Raw genomic sequence first — 24,099 nt, forward strand, 5'->3', positions numbered from 1 at the left:
GAGAAATGAGTTACTTCTTATTAATTGTGATTTTTCTTTTCACGCTTATCATTGCTTGTTTGCAATTACCTTTTAGCGGGCTGGGTGGCATGTGCAGACGCCGACGAATCGTTCTCAGACTGCGTCGAGCAGACCGAGTGCGGCCTGCTAGGCGGCTGCTGGTGAGCGCTCGCCCCATCAGTCAAGCCAGGCTCGGCCCGCCTGTGAGCAGACACTGCAGTCACCCCCGCAGAGTGCAGGGGTAACTTATCCTCCTCGTCTGTGGTGTTGCCGGCACTCTTGCTGCGTTGCCGCCCCAGACGAACCAGTGAACGTACGGCCTTCATGCCCGTGCTGAAGCCGCGACTGTTGGACGCGAGGTTCGTATTAGAGAAAAGCGATTATTCCTCGAGATTACATGAGCAAAATCATCACTGGGCCAAAGCCAAGACTGTTTGACATGAGATTCGTGTAAAAAAAATTAGAGATGCGAAAAGATTAGATTTCTCGAGTTACAGAAGAAAATACCTCTTGCCTGCGATTGATGGACGTGAGATTTGTGTCAAGAGTCAGACAGTCTAAACATGATTTGAACCTTCATGCTCTGAAACCGCGGCTGTTAGAGGAGAGTACGGACTCCTTGCGCATAGATATATCCATAAAATGCATCGTGAGTGGTAACAGAAAAAAAGAATTAGTTGCAATCTTAAGAAGATCGGCTATCATTGAAGATTACTTGATTAATGGAAATTTGTGAGAAAATCAGGATATGTGTGATGCTTTGTCTGATAGGAGGCTAGTCAGTGCATTGCCCACCTATTCTCCTGTTATTTATTGCACGGCCTCAATATAACGTTATTTTCTTCGTTTAATATGTTTTGCCCTAAAACAATTCATTTATATTGGCAATGTTATTTGAAGACAGAAGCAATTGAGGGTAGTTCGTATTATTTATTGGGTGTGTTCAGCAAAGAACGATCCTCTGTATAATTAAAAGGATAGTCCCGACTGGAGCTACTTCGCTGTTGCTCTTGTGCATCAAAGTGTGAGCAAGGTCTTGGCTTCCATTGGTTAACGAACGATCAGGGGCAGCTGTAACGCTTGCACGGAGCGCGTTCGGATGACACTGCCGCGACAACCAGGTGTGCTGTTGCTACCAGCGGTAAATTTTAATATTTGCCTACTAAATATGCAGATATAATAGTGAATTTAAAGATAAATAAAACCCACCGATTAAGTAATTCGATTAACACCGAAAAAAAGTACCTAAAGGGATTGGTCCACTTAAGAGGCAAGTAGCCAAAATTAGACAAATGACGATGACAGACTAGTAAGGACGATAATGATAATAAGAAACCAAGGCTAGCCAAATTAAAAGTTTCAAAGTGCTAGTATTGTCATGCAATTAGTAATACAATTTAATTTAATTGGCCAGGCTATTAATAACGAAGTGAATAGCATGCGGAAGAAGATAATTGTTGTGTTACTGTCCACTTCGTTTAAATTTAAAGACCACGCAAGAAACGCGGGAAATTTAATGTAGAATTTCTAATTTGCAAAAATGCAAAATTTAATTTCTACCATTTAATCAAATTTGATTCTGTTTAATTTCTTCCAATATACGTAATTTCCTTTGAAACTCTGAATTCAATAGTACATTAGTATCGGTTGCGGCATTTTAAAGTCAAATTTGTCCGAGACTTCAGCCCTCTTCACGATATACGAAGAGCTTATTGTTTTGAATATCGGGACTGCGATAACTGCGTTAAGATAACAATGATGCACATAAAGCATTTTCATTTTATTCGATCACAGGCAAGCAACAAGAGCTGCCGGTGCTTTGAAACAAATAACAGCACAAAATTTGGGAGTAAGTGCAGTACTGCTTAGACTTTCAACTACCGAAATATCCTTGAAATCTAGTGATGCCAAATATTATTAAGCACTGATTACCAAAATATCTGTCTCCAAATACGATCTATCTCAGCAATGCAATGAAGATTCTTCCAGTAGCGAAGTCATTCAGGAGAGGATGCATTGCTTTGAGATCATAGGCTGAGCTTGCGAATTTGAACGCAGCAGCGACTATAGCTGGCCTTCTAGCCCAATTTGACGACACGACGCCCCAGAGAACACAGGCACTAAAACGTTATTGTCTCGACGAATTTCAACCCCCGAAATGTCCAGGACCAATAACGGTCAGTGAGAACGTAACATATATTGCGTATATTGCCGCTTTAAAAGCCAGAGATTGTCCATGTAAAATAAAGGAATGGTTTTCTTCGATTATGCAGCCTCAAGTCATTGTGAGCAAAACGAGTAAAACAATTTAGCTCAGGAAGTTAAAATCTAGCGACAAATTCCCCAAAGTGAAGGAAGATTCTGCTGGCTTCAATTGTAGTAGTCAAGTCGGATTGTGTTTGACAAGCTCTCTGTCTTGACTTGGGAAAATCTTATCAGATTTTAAATGTGCATGGTTTATTAGGCAAATTTAGACGACAAACAAGGGCCAAAGAAGGCTACACGGCCAATGGGAAGGCTATACCCGGCCAGAGAAGAGTTATGCAGGCAGAGGTGGGGCACTTAATTAATTTCAACAGCAAGCAATTTCTTGCAGCCCACTCCACATAAGCAGCGAATTGGCCCACTCAACAAGTTCATGCAGCCAATCTCACTCGGAAACTAACATTCGGTGAGCGAGATCGCGCGACCGATGATATTACAGTTGTTACGGCCACTATGAAACACACAGTCAGTAACTTCAACTGATAAACTTCTTATGGCCAGCGAGATTAAACGGCCAGTGAGTGTAAGCTCATGGATGTAAGCGTGCATCAGGTGGCCCAAATGAGGGCGGATGAACGATAATCAGAGGCGGCGATCCATCGTGGCCTGGGACTGCTATGTCCCAAACAAATACTAAGGATACTAACGAATGCCTCACGTGGCCAGTGCATGAGTGTACGCTCATGGACTCCTCACAGGGCCAGTGAGTGTACGCTCATGGACTCCTCACAGGGCCAGTGAGTGTACGCTCATGGACTCCTCACAGGGCCAGTGCGTGCACACTCATGGACTCCTCACACGGCCAGTGAGTGTACGCTCATGGTCTCCTCACGGGGCCAGTGAGTGAGGCAGTCTGCCTCACAAGGCAGACCGCTGGCCAGGTGCAGCCTGATGAGTCCTGCAGCTTCCCTTGCTACATCCCCTTTAACGACCACACGAGCGCTGGCTTAATCGCGCAGCACGGAAATACGAAGAAAAAGTTCCGTCTTGCTCTTCCTGTCTTGATTGGCCCCCGTTCAAATTACTCTGCAGGGTGCTTGTCGCGTCACAGAACAAGACGTGGCGCTTTGGCCATAAAAGTATTCTGCGCATGGCATATTGTCATTGACTAAAAGATAAAATAATACAAAAAATACTGGAGAAATTCAAAATCGCAAACCGTACACTTTTGATGCTCCTAATGTTAAGGTTCTAGGCACCACGAAAGAGGGCTATTTGCTGAATCAGTTACTCACTGGTCGTTCACTCTTCATCTCTCATGTGAATTTACTCACCTTTTTCTCGGAGTGTCTGGTGAAGATTCTTTGCTTCTGTTCTTATTAGCATTGGCTGATATTCTCTCCTGCATGCTCATCGACTTCTCAAGGTTTGCAATGTTCTGCTCGACATTTAGTAGCATTTGCTTTTCATCCTGATCGCTGTCACCAGCCCGAGGTCCGCTTGTTCTTTGTGACTGAGAAGCACCGATTTCATCAACAACACGAAGCACGGCGGGCTCCCCGGCCTCAGGTCGATCGTAAACGGGGATATGAAAGTCTCTTTGGTCGTCGCTAGAATCGTTCTCGTCTTCCCCCAACAAAGTTTGGTTCTGAGGAGGCTCAACTCCTTGAGACAAAACTTGCCCACCAGTTGCTGGTGTGGCAGCAACAGGTTGACCTTCTATGGTACTACTTCTTCCGTAGGCGCCAAGTTTCTTTTTTTCCGTGCCAGAGTCACGTCTGCTTCTTCGACTCAATGAATCTTCTTTTGATGAATGACCTCGTTCGGGTGTATGAACAGAATGGCGCTTTCCGGCTTCGCTTGAAATGCTCTTTTTGCCCGCATCAGTCACCGACGATCTTTTCTTTTCACTAGCGAATGATGATATTTTCTTAGTTGTCGAGCTCAAGAAACTGGAATTTGTCTTGCCTTGAATAAGACTCTCCTTTTCGTTCTCTCTCCCGAAACTATCAATGCTGGAGTCTCTTGTCCGTCTTCCTTCGGCACATTCGCTGCCCTGGCGACTCAAGCGACCTGCTCTTTCGCCCTCCCCTTCGTCGTCGGGACCACGGGTCTTTGATGCGCTTCTTGAGGCTTCGGCTCTCCGCGCCACTTCAGCTTTGCTCAAGGGAGGGGTGTAGCGAGCTTCGAATGCTAGTCTTGTCTGGGAACAACGTAAACTAATTATTGATAACTGTACGAATGATATAATTAAAACATCTTTAAATTTGATTTGGACAAAGACAATGAAAAGTACTTTGTCAATGAAATACAAAATTTTGGTTTAGACAAAGTCAATGAAAAATACTTAGTTGTCCTCCAAACTGTTCATCACTGCGTGGCTGCAGATCTTTGAAACGTTCAGATGAATTGAAGCAAAACACCCGTTGCTACTTTAGTATAGAAGATAATTAATTACTTGAGCCATACTTCACCCCTGATCAAGTCATAGACTATAAATATTAAAACTAACTGAAACGTGCAGAAATTCCGCGTAGAACCGAAGTCAGAAAGACTCAACATCGGCAAAACGGGCTTCTGGAAAATAAAAACCGAGTTAATCTGCACACACTAAGTTAGAGTGCAAGCAACGCTGTGAACTCGTTAAGTTTCAAAATCATCAAACGTGTCAGCGCAATCCCGCATGATCAAATAGTTAAAAAAACATCCTAGTGCTTTGCGATAGACTCCAAATATGTAACTGTTCAGTCTTTGAATCACAATCCAAAACAATGACAGGCATGAACACCATGTAGTTTAGGCGAGAAGCAAATAAGCAAACGCCTTGCCACGTTCGACAAGATTCACTGGGCGTCGGTGCGCCGTCAGCCCTGAGGGATGGCGCGGGCTAATTGACGACACAGGATGTGTGCCCGACAATCTGTCCGACCTGCTTTTTGCACCGGGAGCAAATAATCTTGAAATGAAGCAGCTGGTGTTTTACTTAAATCTTATTCTTTTTTTCAACGTTATTAAAAGCATTTAAGGTGAATTTGCATCTGCACATTTTTTCCCCCTTTACACTGTTCGTTCTGCTCATGTAGTCGGTAATTTTCACTAAAACTTCATGTTCGGCGTAGGCAGTTTGACCAAAGGCTCATTCATTGACGGCAGTTACTGTTTAGTTTATTTTATCATTGGAAGTTCATCACGGATTCTTCATGTACATAATTTTATGAAAGTAGAAGTTCGACTGTTTTGCGAAACTTCAATTTTAAAGAGATTTGCAAAATACTTGGATTCACTTCTTTGATTTCTTACTCTGAAGACGTTTTTAAATATAAATGTGCATGGTATCTGACATCAATCACAGTGACATTTTTATTATACGTGGTCAGGTGTTACATTGAAGCAGAAGAATTTACGCTAAATTCTGCGAAATGCAAAATTTGATTATATTCAGAAATTAATAATAATTGCTTGCTCCTAATTTGTAAAAATTTGCTCCTAATTTGTTCGTAAATTCATATTTCTTCATGTGAAAAAGTACAACGAAGTTAAACATAAATTACTCCAACGTCAAATACCAAAATAATTGATCACGGCGCCAATTAAAAAAAAAGACTTATCCCTAAAATTCAAAACAAGCCTGAAAAATTACACGGCCGGAAGAGACAGTGTAGATCGCCAGTCGAATAATTAAAAGTATAAAAACTTGTTTCGCTGTTCCTGACAGTAATTAATGAACCGTATAATTCATGGCGCTGGAATCGAATGAATCTTTTACGATTTGGAAACGGTTGAGATTCTAAAGACAATTTAATTACGTTGCTTGATAAATTGGCTGATTCTAATTAATTTAGCATTTTAATTCGAATATAAACAATAATTCAACTTGCAGTTTAATTTATACAAAAACAGTAAATCTGATGCATTAAATTTACATTATCGGTATATCAGATATTTTATATCTGTATATCAGGTATATGAATATTTTATACCTACACCTGATGTGCGCATGCCCGCAGCGGAGACTTGAAATGTATTTTGATCCTATTGCTGTTACATCATGACAAATTGTCCGGCCAGCCGCTCTTGTTTTTTTTAAGTACACCTATGATTTTTTGAAGTACAGTAAAAAATAACGATAAATACTGATATATAATTAATTTTTGCTGAAAAATATATATCTTCAAAGCTCACTTTATAATAATGGTTTGCGAAAAAGTACTTCGTATATCATATAAAATTTACTGTAGACCTTCCGTTTAATTTGAATAGTTTGGAGTAATCCGAAAAAGTAGCTAAGCCGACTAACTTATCTACCCAAGGCATGTTATCAAATGCAACTTAGATTTAGGTAATAATGTCGGAAAACTTTGGAGACCGGAAGTTTGTCGTGTGTTTTTTATTTAGTTTCTAGCTACGACTGCAATCAAGATATTCTATGTATGAGTTACTTGGACTAAAGTTGATGTACAGCATCCTATAGACAGAAGATTATTTCATTTGATGTTATTTGCCTGAGAACAGTTTATATGTGTCCAAAATACACAAGAAGATTTAAAAACCTTCGGAATCAAGCCTCCCTAACATGGGTGTCGGCACCCATGAAATAGGGGCCGGCTAGGATTCGGGAAGTACGTAAATCAATCGCTCCATGTCACCTTCGGCTTAGGGTTTGAAAGGCAGCCTCTGGGCCGCTTGTGAGCTCTGTGTGACTCGGCTCGGCCAACTCTTTTCATACTCTCAGGCGACTATTAAGCTAGGCCGCTTACTCACCTTGATAACTTTGTTGTTGGAGTCGGTCATGTGATCGGTGATGGCGATATGGCCCTCAGAGACAAGTCTGTGCAGCACAAGACCATAGGACGCTGCGACTTTATTGCTGAAGTATCGGCTGTAGATCTGCAGCTGAATCTCCACCACCTCTGATGGGTCCAGAGGCCGACCCATGGGCCACTCCAGCACCTGGTGAGTGCAGGGCCGAGGATTAAGGTAAATAAATTTACTCGCACATGTATTGAGGTAGGTACATATTTTAGAAACAAGTTCTGCAGTTTGAATCGAACAGATAGAAAAACATTAGATGTTAAGTTTTTATATTGGCTACAACTATTCTTTTCATTTGGTATAAGCCTGAAACTAAAGTTGTGGTAATATAAATATCGGCTAAGCGAGATCGATATTAGGTTTATTAGTGACGCATCCAAAGTTAGTGCTGATATTATTGACTTATCGCAAAATCTATCAAATTGACTGCCGCTACTAATAAAATTCATCAAAAAGTAGGTGCCCGATGCTAAGATTAATTAAAGAATTGGAGCCGAAGGAGCAAAATTTATAATTGTAGATACATCAAAATTGTTGTACTAAAAATCAGTGCGTAAAAACCAGTGCACTGCAACAAACGTTCACCACAGTCGGTTGCCTACCTCGTCGAATAGCACGTCATCGCTTTCTTCTTCCACAACTCGAGTGAAGAGCGATACTCCTGTAACGTAAGAATAACTCGCTTTAAATAACAATTATATTATTTTATTCCATTGTTCCGCTAACGATTTCTGAAGGTTGAGATCAAGTGTGTTTCAGAACTAAAATACAGATCAAAAAGTTGAGCTTGGATAATTTTTTGGATGAAGACTCGTGTCTTTTGAATCAATAACCAAATATAAGAAATGCTCATGAATCATTCATACCCAGAAACAACTGAAAATAATTAATTTTTTATCCTTGAGTAGAGTGAAACCGGCCTTGAAAAGCGTATTAATTTTTTTTGTCGCACGCCACTAAGTTTGATGGATTGACACTGTCAATCTAGTGGATTGACACTGGATTGACATTACTGGATGGATAACCTCGCAGTAATGGTATACTATATTATATATAACCATACTGCTTGCACGGCACACTTCAGAAAGAATCAAGAGACTTGAGATAAATATCGATTAGACGTCAATAAACGGGCAATAACAAAGACTATACTTTTATACAATTCAGGAACTAAAATCTTTAGCTGTTATATTCATCGTGCTACTTTTTTAAGATATATCATATATAAATTCTTGATATTGCAAGTTTCCTTGGTTACGAGGTGGTCAATGCATTTATCTTGCGGAAACTATCCTACTCAGAATGATTTTACTTATTCCTCGCAATTCCATCAAGCTAACTGGCAGTCAAATGACCTCGTGATGGTCACTTTATCCTCAATAGCTGTCAAATAATACCAAGGCTATCACTCTCGCTTCATTGACTCGCATAAACCAGCTGGGTATCCCATCTGCCTTACTGTCTGTCCAATAAACGGTCCTTCTATCTTCATCACTGTGGCTGTTGAACAGAACACGTGCCTAGACATGCAGTTCCCCAAGTCGACTAACTCGCTATTATCTTATGGCTTCCTTATAGTAAACTTATAGAAGTAAACTCGTGTAATTATGAGGTCGAAACAAACACATTTATTTCACTGTTATTTCTTGCCTATGAAATTATGAACAGATAACAGCTATGAAATTTTTGAGCTGATGATTCAACGCGTCAGGCTTCGAAAGTTAAACTCAAGACACGCCTGGCATGGCAGAGCTGACCGTACGACATGGGATATTAAGCTGAAATTCCCATGTATGATATATAAAAGTTTCTTAAAATAAGTTATAAAATATGTCTATTAATCGCAAGTTCTGAAGCAGTATTAAGGGTAATACATTCCTCTTTTTTTGTGAATGGAATTTGTCTCTCACTACCTCGCTTTTGTCTCTTATCTAACTTATTCACTGACGCAATCATTTTGCTGTGTCATTCATACCTGCAAAATCTTCCCTCGGTGCACGAAACTTTTTATTATATTTCACAATTATATGAATTTTACGAAAAATTTATGAATGATGTGAAACTATAACGTCGTTACAATTTGCTTTGATAGCTTCTTAAGAGACTAAGGCCAGTAAGTATCGATTCAATTACATTAAATTTCTGCCTTTAAATCACTGATTTCTTCTATTGATACTTCTATTGGATACAATTTTAATTTCTTTCGTGTAATTATGCGCTAATTTGTCCGGCTGCAAACAATACAATTGAATATCATTTGCAGTGCGGTAAATCATGACAGCCATCACGTGTGTCAACCAAGCAATGAGTTTGATTCTCTGCTCGGCTGGGAAGCGCCAGTGCGGCTTCAAGAGCTGAACGCTTGCGTGTCATTCCATGCAATTGCTTCCGGCCGTATGTGACAAGAATGCCACCGCATTTATAGACTTGAAACTTTCAGGTATAAAATTCACCTCCCTCCCATTCCCACACAGCGTCAGTCAACACACATGAATATATGTAAAAATTTAGAATTTTAGCAATTAAATCATTGAGATACAAGAACGTCGTATTAGTATGACATAATTTCAGATCAAATAACACCAATTTGAGAACCTAAAACATGTAATATTCCTCAATATTATTTGGTTCACAATTCACGTACGCAAATATGAGGAGCAAAATTAATTATCTGTAATTTTAATGTTAATGGATCATAAGAATACAACAAATATATGTACTAATATACTCACCTCTGAATGTGACTTTTGCGACTTTGTCGCCTTTCAGGGGCACCCTGGCGAACTGGCGGACAAAAATCTGAAGTGACATGACGGCGACCAATTTTTATGGACTGACAAGATTCGGCCAATCGTCCAGCGGAATCTGAAGAGGTGCTTCTTCAAATCAACCTCTTCGAAGCTGAAGAGATTCGAGATGAAGGGATTGAATAGGCTGCTTCGACTTGCATTTAAGCTCTTCCGTGGACTTCCGTAACCTGTACTTCGCGAAGCCTCTCATTTTGATCAGATTTTGGACTAAATTCTAACTCGGAGTGCACATTTTGGGAGTTGTGAGGACAATTTCCACGCACAATATTTCAGTGCCTGCATCCATTGTTGGCTGAGGTCGGAGAGGCTGGGCTCATAATGTTGTTAATTTAAACCAAATGAAAATAGATTGTGAAACACTAAAGCTGCAGATACCTCCGATCAAAGTTTTTTAATTTGATTTGTAATAATTTTGCACTCTATTACGCTTTAATTATTGCTTCCACGTCAGCCTCTGCAGCCTCTGAGGAAAAAAATTGAGAAAAATCGTGCATTATGGTTCATCATTACAATAAATTTCACGTCTGTTGATGTTATTGGTGCACTCTTCACATCCCAGGTTACATAATACATTCTGAAACATTATTATACATCTGGCACGGCGTTGCTAAGTAACTCCATGTTCAGAGAGAATAATTGCCTAGCTCAACGCTCAAAATATGCTTCCGCATGCGCGCAAATATTTTTGAAAGATATGCATCCTCGAATCTATATTTGATAGGTTTATTGATTTTAACTAAGTTGCTAAGAAACTCCATGTTCAGAGAGAATAATTGCCTAGCTCTACGCTTGAAATATGCTTCCGCATGCGCGCAAATATTTTTGAAAGATATGCATCCTCGAATCTATATTTGATAGGTTTATTGATTTTAACTACCACGAGTATTTGCATCTATTTTTAATAAATGCTTTCTATTTTTAAAAATTTTAAAAAACTTTCGTATATAACTGTATCTATATATTTTAGAGTTATATCGATTGAAGCTTTCATGTGCACTTGTATTTATTTAAATAAACGTGTATCGGTAGACGCTCAGATGCACATACCTGTATCAGTTTCAGCAATGAACGGCGATTGAAGCTTTCATGCATGTTTGTATGCCTTTTTCAAGTATATCAATAAATAAATGATATCAAATCAATATATCACGATATTTAGCCGGGCATTCACATATAATGGAAAGCATCAGGAGGTATTTCATCAGAACCATAAAGTTTGCCCTTCACGTTACTCGACTGAATGACTTCTCGTTTATCAGAAGCGACACGTCGACCTAGAAAGACACGACGACTTCAAGTGCCTAATAGAAATATAATATAATATAATGCCTAATATAATAATATTTATTTTTAATTTGGAAATATGATGTACAAATGAGATTATTACAAAATATAAGGTTCAATAATATTATATATCTCCGGACGATTAACATTGATTTTGTTCATTTTATGCTGAATATGAGTAGAAGAATGGAAAAAAATGAAATCAAATTTGAAGAAAATAGGAAAATTTTGCATACATAAATAAAATACTCTTTTAATTTACCGCTGAGGAATAGTCCATGGTAGGAATGACATTTTAACATTTGTGAAAATTTGAAAATTGTTATTTTATCTATAAGTGTACGATTGTGCAAAAATAACACCAATTTTCACAAAATATAGAAATTGTATTAATGTTTTAGCGAATAATAATTTTTCTACTATTTTCCTGTATTATTGTATACAAAACTACCCGTAAAACGTGTCCATAACAAATGGTAAAGACGAATCCTTTTTCTTAAAAAGGTAAACGCGGAATTGAAGCGAAGAGAATAGGTATGGAAACAGACAAAATATCATCCGAAATTACAAGGAACTACGAATGTTAATAAAAGATGCAACTTATGAGTTGCTAACGAAAACGATATCAGACGAAACACGAAAATTCGTTCACTTGGCATATGTGGCAGTTACGTAGGTAAATAAAAGCATTCTTTAAGAAATTACGCATCAGAATTACAATTGAGATGAGTGGAGAAAAATTTTTGAAATGCCAGATATTTAGTTATTCAATTAATTATTTATTTATTTCCAAATAATTGCGAATCTTAAATTGTGTTATTATCGACCAATTATTATCGACATGAAATCAACGTCGGTAATATTTTCCTCGTACGACATTAAGAAAATGCACATCAATTTTTGCTATTCTATGTTGCCTTTGATCTTCAAGCGCTACAATAAAATCTTAGTAGGCATGAAAATTAATATCAACGCAGACGGATTACTTCGATATCAAATCACTATATATAATAGTTGTACGTAAAATATTACCTAAATTGTAAAATATATGGTGTATTGAAAGGTTCTAAAATCCTTATTGTTTCTTGAACAAACCGGTGCTTGGATTGGTTTTATAAAGTCGTGCGGGACTGGAAGTGCCTAAGTCTTCTAGCTAAAACGTTTTCCAATACAAATCTCTCCAAGCAGCAAACATCCTGCAAGCCTTCTCAACGGCACGAGTTTGCTAAGCGATGCACTATATAACGGGTCGCACCAGCGATGGTTTGTAACTGCCGATCACTCTATTTTCTAGTTGATCGATGTTTCCACGTCATTCATATTATTGGCTTACACTGCAATAAAGTGTAAGAATATTTACACTGCGAATTATCTAATATAGCACCAAATTTTCCACGGCTGTAATTATTGGAATACAAAATATAAATACTTCCTGTTAACATTCAGGGATTACAAGCAATTAGCTCGATCTGCTTGGAAAATTTAGACTTTTTTCTCATTTAGGAACGGATTAACTATGAAGAAATCCTATAAGATCGATTCAGAGGGAACCATCTGAGACCCTAACCTGGTAAAGTATAGAGGCTTCAGCCCAGCAGCGAGGTAAAGGAAGGGATCCATTTTTTAGCAGAAAAGTTACGCTGTTTGAAGCTGATGCATTTTCTTACTGTTGGGACGAAATCCATGCAGGGTGATGGGTTCAAGCGACTAATGCAAAGCATAGAATCCAAGTAAACTTTTTAATTTCGCAACTTCAATTTTATTAGTTAACTTTTTGTGTACTTTTTTCTGTACTTTTTTTGTGTGTACATTTTATTCAGTAGACTATACTAAATGCTAGCAGGCTTCCTTCCGAACTTTTCTAATAGTACAATGTCCGCCTTTCGTTCCGTCTCTTTCAAACAAGGACATTGACGCAAAACTGGCGCTCCCGAAACAATTTACCAACTTCACTCTAATTACATGCTTTACAAGTTTGACATGCAAGCCAAAAACTCGACTGTATGTGTGTTACCATGATCTGACAATGGAAATTTATAATGTTAAATTTAATAACAAATTAATCCAATGACAGAGTGGAAGGGACTACGAGGGCAATCTTGTAACGAGATCTGAAAAAATATAACTCAGTACTCACTACAGTGAATGACAGAGAGCGCATTTTTTCGTTCGTCCGTGACGTGAAGTCACGAACGGACGTGACGAGCACAATAGCGCTTTTTTTCCATAAATGAGAAAATGCGCTAAAAATTAAAAAAAAATGGTAATAATATTTTGAATCTCTCAAGTGACAAAGACACGCTCAAAAAAAGAAAAGCAGAGCAGGCAACGGGATATGAGAAATGTGCCCCGAGAACTTTATGAATCAACCTGAACTTTGTGTGGCATCTCAGACAAGTTTTGATTGGCTGAGTAAACTCTGACAAAAGCAGACGAGTGTGTCTTGTTCTCAGAGGCAGGCAGCATCGCCTCCTCGAGGTTTTAGTTAATGCAGTGCAAAATGGATATAAACTACGAAGGGAGTCAGGAGAAACAATGCTTGAAAATTTTTATTTCCTCTACATATTATTTTATCTTACTAATTGGGATAAAAAGAATTGGGTTATTGGTAATCTTGGTAATATTGGTACTTGTTTGGGACGTAGCAGTCCCAGACCACGATGGATCACCGCCTCTGATTATATCGTTCATCCGCCCTCATTTGGGCCACCAGGTTCCAGGTAAAGGGTTTTGGAATTTTATTCCTTTTTACTTTAGGTATTCCATTTCAAATAATATTTTTGTTTTCGCATGCAACAACCGTCCAGATAAATGCCTGCACTCAAACGCCACAAATAAGATATCAAGCAATCACTTACGTTAAAGTGCGGAGGATTTCCGCGGTTATAGGAGAGCGGTATAACATATTTACGGTCATGACCGATTACCTGCAATTATATAGATAAAAAACAAATAAACTGCTATCTTAGACCGCCAAATAATATTCAGACGGCGTAGGTTGTATGGAGAAAACGTGACTCTCAGTATATCATACGGGTTTATTGAAGCCGCTTACTTTGTAGCTAAACGGCTTTGAAAAATTCTGAAATTGCCCAATGCCCGGTTATTCACCCATAAATTGAAAAAAAAAACGAAAGAAGAAAATAGCGTCCTACCCTAGGAAATCGTGATAAATATTTTTTTAATCAAGGAGATAATACATAACTTATACCCTGAGCTTAAAATAATGTAAATCAAATTATTTTTATTGTGTTAAAAAGTTTCCACAAATGGTAAATTTCAGAAAAAAACTACCATTTCCAGGTGGTCATAAAAAAATAAGGTCTTCAAGATCAAAAAAAGAACGAGTTGTGAGAAATTCAGTGGAGGTCAAGAGTATAAGTTCATACAATATTTGATATTCCGTCATAAAGTTTGCTACTGCAAAGCAATATACTAGGGTAGATTGCGTTGTTCACGTATTAAATTGGTTAGTCCCCAATAGAATAGCAACGATCCACCGTACGTGTTCCTTCATGGCGCTCGTTCTCTTATATTACACTTTTACTGGTAGTAATTCAATTAGACTTTTCCTTTAATTCATTTATTACTAACTATTAACTAATGACGCATAATGTGCGCACCTCCCGTGTGAAAACTGTCTCTCTTATCCAATATTGGTACTCAGAACTGCAACCACTGGGCCACCCTGCCCTCGATCATAGCATAGCAATGATCCACCGTGTTCCTTCATGGCACTCGTTCTCTTATATTACATTTTTACTGGTAGTGATTCAATTAGACTTTTCCTTTAATTCATTTATTACTAACTATTAACTAATGACGCACAAAGTACGCACCTCCCATGTGGAAACTGGCTCTCAAACCACCAGTCACCATGCTATATTAAAGCTGTAGATTATTTTGGATACGTCCTTTGAAGAGTTTGTGTGTCTGCAGTCCAATATTGCTTGAGAACGCAGTACGTTGCATGTTTCATCATTACATCAGCTGTAAATGGCCGGCAACCATAAAATACCACATCATCACCAATGCACAACCTCCAACTGAGAATAGTGCTTCAGTGACAAAGCACGCGTATTATAAATTGTTTACAGCGGCAAGTGCAGAGTTAGGCGCCGTGCACTATACGCCAGTGACGCAGTGACGTTTAATTTGCGCAATCTGCGATGAAGAAGAATTTTTCATGTGATGCCTTCATGGAGTGTCTGGGAGATAGCGTCAATCTTTTGTGAATTTTTAGGTAGTCCAGCGTCACAAATTTGATTAAGCTTTTGATTACTTTATAATTTTTGGTGACGCGGCAGAGAAACATAACCGTCAAGTACCTGGGATGAGGTTATTGGTGCTATTATTTACATATAAATTATAATTAAATTCACAGCCTTTTAGGGAACTATTACATTTTATTTAAAAATATTTAAATGGTTTTTTAACTAATTCCTTGCAGAGACGCATCCTATTACATTCTCCGCGAATGATGATAAAATTATTACAGAGATTCTGAGATTATTATTACTGAGATTAGAGAAATTACTGAGAAAATTATTACTGATATTATTGGAAGTTAGAAGAAAATTAGAAAATATCAAATCGGGAAGGCGAATTCTAGCTCCAGTGAACTATTTTATTAATGCTTGTATGACCACACATTAATAACAAGACTTGCAAGAGAAACAAATAGTTCCTTAATATCTGGCGTTAATATCAGCGGCAATAAAAAAAAATTCCATTCATGACCATGAGTATAATTAATAGTCTAATCAAAGCAATATCATAATATCACATTATATTGATATAAATCTCAAGGATAATAATTATTAAATGTTAAGTAACTGCTCCTTTAGAGGAACTTACCCGACATTACCACGTTACTTTTCATCGTAATTTTTCACTTTCGGCCAAACAGCGATTCGAATAAAACATTAATTAACATACGCCGTGGACCAGAGTTTGGCGAGCAAATATTGACCAGCGCAACATGGAGCTTTGGCAGCCGTATGATGAAGCCCGTAAAAACCAAGTCTGGGTGTTTTTTTCGACAGCTGCTGGTCGGATACATTGATATTAAATTCTTGAACTGGGTTTGCAATGTGTTCAAGGTATGAATGTTCAAGGTTCATGTCTAGGTTTGCAACTGTAGACATGAAGAGTACGGGGGGGCTAAATACCGTGGGTTAATCTCAACTCATATTTAACTGCTCTGCAGTGGAACATCAAATCTCTGGTCTGTGCTTCGATAATTAATGACTCAATTAATCTGAAGGCGATTAGTCTGAATCTGATGATACATTTAATCATTATTGATAAGGCAATATATTTACACTTTATCGAAAAGTTATTCTCATACCTGCAGGTGGTGATCAGTAATTAAATATAAAACACTATCGTGAGATCGGCACGCTTCAACTGGTCGCGGAGCTCTTCACTTAACTGAAGCGCACTTCAGCTAACCGAGATTTAGCGCAACACGAGGACGTTAAGGCTTTGGTTGGGCGTTTCTCACTCATGAAGCTCGTTGAAGACGAAGAGATGTGTTGACCTGAGCCAATGCAGTGACCTTGCCTCTACGTACATGAAGGTTAAATCGATTCAGCCAAATTCACTCGATCTGGCATGAGTCCAAGCGCTGCATGTGGTGTGCTTGAGTCTGCTACACTGACTCTATCTCTGCTTGATCTTTTAGTGAGTGTTAGAGTTGAGACATTGTGTCGGCCTTTTAAACAATGTTGGTAACACAAACTGCTCAAGAGTTAAAATAACGTAATCAACGCTAAAAATGCGGTTGTGAGAACTTACTTATTCTTCCGATATCCGCAAAAAATTTAAATTTCCCTTCATTTCAATAATATTCTGGAATTTACAACCCAGAATATGAGAGGAAAAATTTTATGACAGAACCATGAAAATTCGAAACTAAAGAAAATATAGCGGTCCTCGTTTTACATTTTCACGCGTGATCGAGCTCGAATAACTTCGATTCGGTATGCATTCCAATGTGAGTCTCAGCGAAAATTTTCCATTCCTATGCGGAATGGATCATAACCGCTGTGTGAGTTTTAAATAATATCGAAGTCTTATAAAGAATAAAATAAAAAATGAGAATATATTAACCGGTATCATGACGTGTAGCGTGTACTCTTATTGCTGTAGATCATCCCAAATATGGGTCGGCATTCAATTGTTTTTAGGAGTAACCCAGTCTGGTAAGAATGCTTTTATAGGTTTAAGGGTAGAGCTGGTCTGCTTTGTACCTGAGTGTCATACGACATGTAATGACGTAAAATAATCGTTACCGAAAAATATAAAGTACGAGCTTTGGTATTCGTAATCTTAGGAAATAAGGAAAGGAAGCTCATTCATTTATAACTACAGCTCATTTTTAGGGCGATGCCATTTACATTATGATGGTTTGAGCAGGAAACCGAAAATCCACCGGAATCGCATGCACCGGATCCGGTGGAAATCCACCGTAACCGGAATAGCCATAATATTTCACCACCAAATTTCAGGTGCTAATGTTTAATTAATTGGATCGACTTTATAATTTCTTCAATCCACGTCGACTTATGACACCGGAAATTTGCCATAAGTGGTTCCTGAAAACAATTTAAGCTCATTGGCAACTTAATTATTAATATTATATTTTATTATGCACAGAACATTTTCCGTAAAAAGTTTTAGATACTCGGCCTCGGAAATTTTGTCCTGAAGATCAGGATATACCATAAATTCAATCAAGAAATAATGTTTCTATAAAGTATAAATTTTTACATAATTTATAAGTTTTCTAACGAGAGAAGTTATCTATTTTGACAAAAATTAACGTTTGAACTTCAAAATAATTTCATAGGTTTTTCTGCCTGGTCATTTTGAAGAAAACATTAGCTTGAACTTGTTATCTCAATAATTAAAAGAAATATTAACGGTGCCTAATATTTTTATAGGTGTTTTGAAAAATTGCTATCAAAAAGCTGAGTCATCTGGTTCGTTAACAACATTTATATATAATGTAACGTTTGAAATTTTATTCAATGGAAATGAATAATTGAGTGATTCGCGCATGGTGGAAGTTGCAAGAAATTGGGTTGATGTTTGAAAGTCATGATAGAACTCTGGGTGAACTGTGTTCACACTTTCACTGCACACTATAAATAACTATGTAAAGCTAATTTTCAAAACATAAAATAACCCCAAGTCTGATGGTGAATCATAAATGAACCGGGATAATTTACATGTTTTAAAAAATGTTTAATACAAAATGAAACACTTCATTATCGAATTTTACTTCTCTTCAACGTATTAACTTCGACCGAGGAGTAAATCTGCCATTTCACTTGACACAAAATTTAAACCTATAATTTTAAATTAAGTTAGTATTAAAAAAGAAAGTCAATCGCATTGATGGAATTAGATATTATTGCGCAATGACTTGCGTAATGCCCGTTGATTTTTTTACTTATACTAACATGTGTCAGACTCGCCCGATAAAGTTTTAAAACATTAAAGAGGGACCTAGGCAGGGCGCGAGCTGTCTGACGTGCGCTCGAAACAAAAGGAGATTAGAGCGGCTTAGTACTGTGACACAGAGACTAAAATAACGTCCATTATTTGAGCCAGACTTGAAAAGTCGTTCTAGACAAAAGACTTTATCGCCCTTCAGTCAGCAGAAACAGTGTAATGGAAGGCATTACGTCTGATCCCGGTCTAGGGCTGCGAAAACTGTGGAAACATTGGAAGAATGCAGCACGAAATCTTTCTCGAAATTGATCTGAGAGGTAACGCGATGCATCGTAATTTCAACGTGAAATTACGCGTAGGTCTCCAATTGGTATACTTCAACATAATCGTACCTGCAATTTTCAATATTACCTAGGTCTGCAATCCACTTATTATAGATTGATATAAAATTTATCGCAAGACGTCATTGATATATGAGTTATCAGAGCTCTTAATCAACGTGTCATAATTTCACAGGGTTCTACCAGTCAGCTGTTTCTTTCTATTCCTCTGGAGAATAGATCACGGTAGTTTCAACACTTATTTATTTAATGAGCATCAAAAATCAGCATTACATCCAACAGTACATATAGGTCAAGGAAGGCGCTCTGAAGAGAGACACTTCAGAAGTGACAGAGGAGTCTTATGGTCAACAGGACATGAAATACCACCCTCGTGGTAAGCTCCAATCCACTCTCCTACTAACTATCCATATCATTCTGGATACCCGCTATTTTGTAACATAAATGATTAAATCCTTACACAACGAAACAATCATTAAACAACCAATGGTATGATTGCATACAATATTGAATATAATCTTAGTAGCATTTATTTATCCGAGTACTAATTAAGTGTATGGATTAACTATATAAAAACAACCAATGGTATGATTGCATACAATATTGAATATAATCTTAGTAGCATTTATTTATCCGAGTACTAATTAAGTGTATGGATTACCTATATAATTTCAGGAAGTGCTTCACCTTATGCACTATATGTTATGGCACTATAGCGGTTACTCTAAGCAACTCGAAGTCTCTAAAAAACATATAAATGTGCTCAGGTTATTGATCCATGCGTGCATGCTGTCCTCTCGCTGTGTCGTCCGGTCATAACAGCTACGCTTTCAACGAAATGGAGAATATATTTCAATGGAATAAAAATTTACCTCAAATTTTAATATTTTTTTTTATCGCGTGTTGCATGAATTTAATGCCAGAAAAAATATTTAGTACCTTCAACAGTTCAATGAAAAAAGTTTGATGAGCGCTCACGCTCGATGATACAGGAGATAGCATCTATTTTCAACGTAGGAACTCATTTGCGCTAAATGGTACTGACTATTTATAAAAGCATTAATGTCATGGCGGTTGTGGGCTGCTAGATTACTGTCAGTCCAGCGGTTAATATCGCCGTAGACAATTATTTAGCCGAACCTCATTACACGTGGCGCGGTTCAAGTTATAGAATCCAGTGAACCTATATCTTTTCGACATCTAACATTACTGGAATGAAAAATAAACGTAGAAACATCAACCACACATTGAGAACACTTTTCAAACGATAAATGACTAATTAACTGGTAAACGGAAGAATCTGCTACCTTAACAGCTTTTAACAAAACGGCAACAATTCTTGGCGTACGAAAGACGCTGGACAGCGTTCAGGAGAAGTTCGCATTCCGCATACGCTCCGTAGTTCAAACTTCATGTCGGCGTTTCTCTCATTAAAGCAGCCACACGAGAATACCTCTGTCATCTCTAATGAGGAGAACGCGGAACTCGAAGCTTTCAGGCTTAATTGATCCCTCGGTAAGTTAGTCCAGCTACTGGCGCTCGTTCCAGAACAATGAAGGAAAGATATCACATCTCTTCATTTAATTCTTTTGAGTCATTAATCAAAATTTTTAAATTTTCCAATAAAAACCTTAGAGAAATAACATTTTTTTTCAAGTTAGCCTCGGATTATTGAATTTGTGTTATATTTGAGATATTTTAAGTAGAATTGACAAAAATATAATAAAAGAAAAAATAAGTGTGATGCGCATTACTTTTTAACCTCACTCACTTTGCCAACACTTAATTCCATCGCTTTCAACCATACTTCTCGCGATTCCTTACGTTGGCATTTATTAGCCCGAAACATTCGAAATATTTTACAGGCACATAATTTTTTTTGTGACTGACATTCAATTTCATGAAATTAATATGAGGCATTAGTATTTCTTCATTGATCGTAAACTTGAATTTTGCTTCGCAGCGGTCGCTAATGATAATTCTAAATTGGTTCTTCTGTTCAGCGAACTTGATTCGAATTAGCAATCCATGACGATCTATCGGACGTAGGACTAACTGCAGCTTAAGTAGTTCCGAGAATCCACCAGCCAATCGAGTTGATCATTCAATCATTTAGAGCTGATGATGTCTTCCCTTACAATGCGGATAATAGGATTCCCGGCCGTGATAAGATTCAAACCCTGAGTCCGGACGCATGTCTCCAGCATCCGCGGCGGAGGAAGAAAGCGAGGCGTCGATCATACACGACCCGACCTTATGTTCCTGTCTCCTTTAATTCACTCGAAATAAGGAGACTGGGAATACCTCGTCGAAAAATATTGTCTTCTTGCTCGTCTCAAGGGATGATCGGTACGGTGTCCAGTATTCGAGTATATTGATGAAAAAGCATAAAATCTCGATCAAAGGTATCCATAGCCTTCTCACGATACCTAAAAAATTTAATTTTGTGAAGTTTTTTGCTATTTTTGTAGTGAATTACATCAACAAAGTGGCAACATTCGTAGGCTGCATGATGGTACAAACTGAAACGAACGGTCTGGTAGTGCCTTGTTATTTTTTGTCCTTACTTTTTAAGAAATTGGACACTGAATGCGGTGTCCAATTACATGCGGCCAATACAATCAAGATACATGCGGCCAATACAATCAAGAAATCAAATAATTGTGTGAGGATACCGACAATAATATTTCGAAACGTTTACTCAAATCTCTTTCATGCCGAATGAGAGCAACACGATTAGTTCGTTGTACGTTATTTAGACTTTAGAGTAACATAAAGACCGCGGATGGGCTCCTGGTTTCTATATTGAAATCATAGTGGCAAATCAAAGAGTTTTTAGACTGTTCTTTAAGTTCAATTTTGTGTCCTATAAGTAGACCAGGTGAAGTGTCATGGATACAAGCATTATCATACATTAGATATTGGTTAAATCTTGACTAGATTAAGAAATTAAAAATTAACTGATTCTTGAAATAGCTGGTTTGTCGATGTGGTTGAAATTAAGTACGTGTTTATTTAGAAAGAATATGATAGTACCACTTGAATATGAGAATGTGATAGTACTAATTAAATATGAGAATATGATAGTACTCATTTAATATGTGAATATGATAGTACTCATTGAATATGAGAATATGATAATACTCATTTAATAGGTGAATATGATGGTACTCATTGAATATGAGAATATGATAGTACAAATATGATAGCACTCACTGAATATGAGAATATGATAGTACTCACTGAATATGAGAATATGATAGTACTCACTGAATATGAAAATATGATAGCACTCACTGAATATGAGAATATGATAGTACTCATTGAGTATGAGAATATGATAGTACTCATTGAATATAAGAATATGATAGTACTCATTGAATATAAGAATATGATAGTACTCATTGAATATAAGAATATGATAGTACTCATTGAGTATGAGAATATGATAGTACTCATTGAATATATGAATATGATTGTACTCATTGAATTTGAAAATATGATAGTACTCATTGAATATGAGAATATGATGGTACTCATTTAATATGAGAATATGATAGTACTCATTGAATATGAGAATATGATAGTGCTCATTGAGTATGAGAATATTATAGTACTCATTGAATGTGAGAATATTATAGTACTCATTGAATATGAGAATATTATAGTACTCATTGAATATGAGAATATGATAGTACTCATTGAATATGAGAATATTATAGTACTCATTGAATATGAGAATATGATAGTACTAGTTGAATATTAGAATACGATAGTACTCATTGAATATGAGAATATGATAGTACTTATTCACGTCTGCTGGCTCGATGGCAAAAATGCGGAAGAAAATAATTTTATTTACGCCGGATGAGTTTCTGATAAATCTCAATAGTCGAGAAAAAGCTATTTGAATTTTTCTTGAGTAGCGCAATGTAGGGATCAACATCCTCTTAAATTTCTCGAAAAATCAACGCTTTTGATTAATTTCCGGGTGCCTTGGGCGTCAAGTTCAGCGCCATCAATTGCCTATGAATAAAATGGATGTACTTTACTATCAGGTTAGCAAGTTTATACATGTGATCTGTTGATAACTATAACAAAGGTCATCGGCGTTTCCTAATGATATTTAATTTACATACAATAGTTTTTATATACACCGTCTGAGACATGCATAGAACCTACTGTCTGAGTCATGCGATTTAATGTCATTTTTTTTATTTATTCATACTTTATTATTAATTGATAATGCCATTACACACATTGCAGGATTGTGATATACCGTATATATAATTAGAGCATATTTGCTACTTTTTACAATGCTGCTGGTAAAATGCAATAACCGCGAGGTTCATACATGTTACTTTCATGCTCATCTTGCCCATTCCTCGCCTGCTAATCTCATTGAGTGCAATGATGAGAAAAAGTTTGGTCGTTTTGGTCGTTTTTCTCAGCTTCAGCCGAACGCGATGCAGAACTACAGTATAAAGGACTCAAGCCATAGCGGCTGCCCAACAGTTCACCAGCTTCTGGTTGCAGTCACATTTGCTCAACTATAGGTATAAATAAATGTGATAGGATAACACATTAGCTTCAGACATTAGCTCTCTTTAAAGGCTGACGAAATTTTTTTTCGTTAATCGGAGATTTTGTCACTCAATTTATTCATTTCATGTAATTCAATGCTCGTTATAATTGTTCTTTCGCCGACATCTTTCTTCGAAAAAGCAAAGTTTATTAATTCCAAGCACATGCCGGCAAGTTTTGGATAGGTACTTAACTTGTTGCTTATTTTACAGATGTTTTCCAAATAAGTATTAAATTCCTTGAAATTTTTTGTACTTCATACACATTTGATGTTTTGAAGTTACTAATAATTCTGGAGAAGCATAGTTAAGAGAATTAATGGACTCCACGCCACTTTGATGTGATGTATCACGTAAATTTTGGTGATTGGGTGATTAGCCTCATAATTGCTTTATAATTGCACGATAAGTTTGTGCACAAGCCATCGCCTCATGTGCCATACAACGGCTGCTACATATGGAGCTGCCCTCAAAAATGATCATTAATTATTTTCATCATCACCTGGAAAGACGTACACCGGCTACACCGGTTAACGTATTAACACATGTTCCTTAAATCGCTACCGTCGCGATCTAAATTTGTCACGGAATACCAGCTAATTG

At 37.4% G+C, this 24,099-nt stretch overlaps 1 protein-coding gene across 1 annotated transcript in view; it reads right to left on the reverse strand.

Moving 5' to 3' along the window:
- Nucleotides 1–9,828, reverse strand: part of LOC108682429 (otoferlin) — a 59,478-nt gene extending 49,650 nt beyond the window's left edge. The window contains exons 1-5 of the mRNA XM_018171587.2: nucleotides 9,750–9,828; nucleotides 7,620–7,678; nucleotides 6,967–7,155; nucleotides 3,540–4,408; nucleotides 70–345 (exon numbers count right to left, since the gene is read on the reverse strand). Of these exons, the coding sequence (XP_018027076.1) occupies nucleotides 70–345; nucleotides 3,540–4,408; nucleotides 6,967–7,155; nucleotides 7,620–7,678; nucleotides 9,750–9,828 (1,472 nt within the window). The remainder of the gene's footprint in view (nucleotides 1–69; nucleotides 346–3,539; nucleotides 4,409–6,966; nucleotides 7,156–7,619; nucleotides 7,679–9,749) is intronic.
- Between the last annotated feature and the right edge of the window lie 14,271 nt (nucleotides 9,829–24,099).

This window comes from Hyalella azteca, unplaced genomic scaffold, assembly GCF_000764305.2.
Source record: "Hyalella azteca isolate HAZT.00-mixed unplaced genomic scaffold, Hazt_2.0.2 contig9036, whole genome shotgun sequence".
Classification (NCBI taxonomy): domain Eukaryota; kingdom Metazoa; phylum Arthropoda; class Malacostraca; order Amphipoda; family Hyalellidae; genus Hyalella; species Hyalella azteca.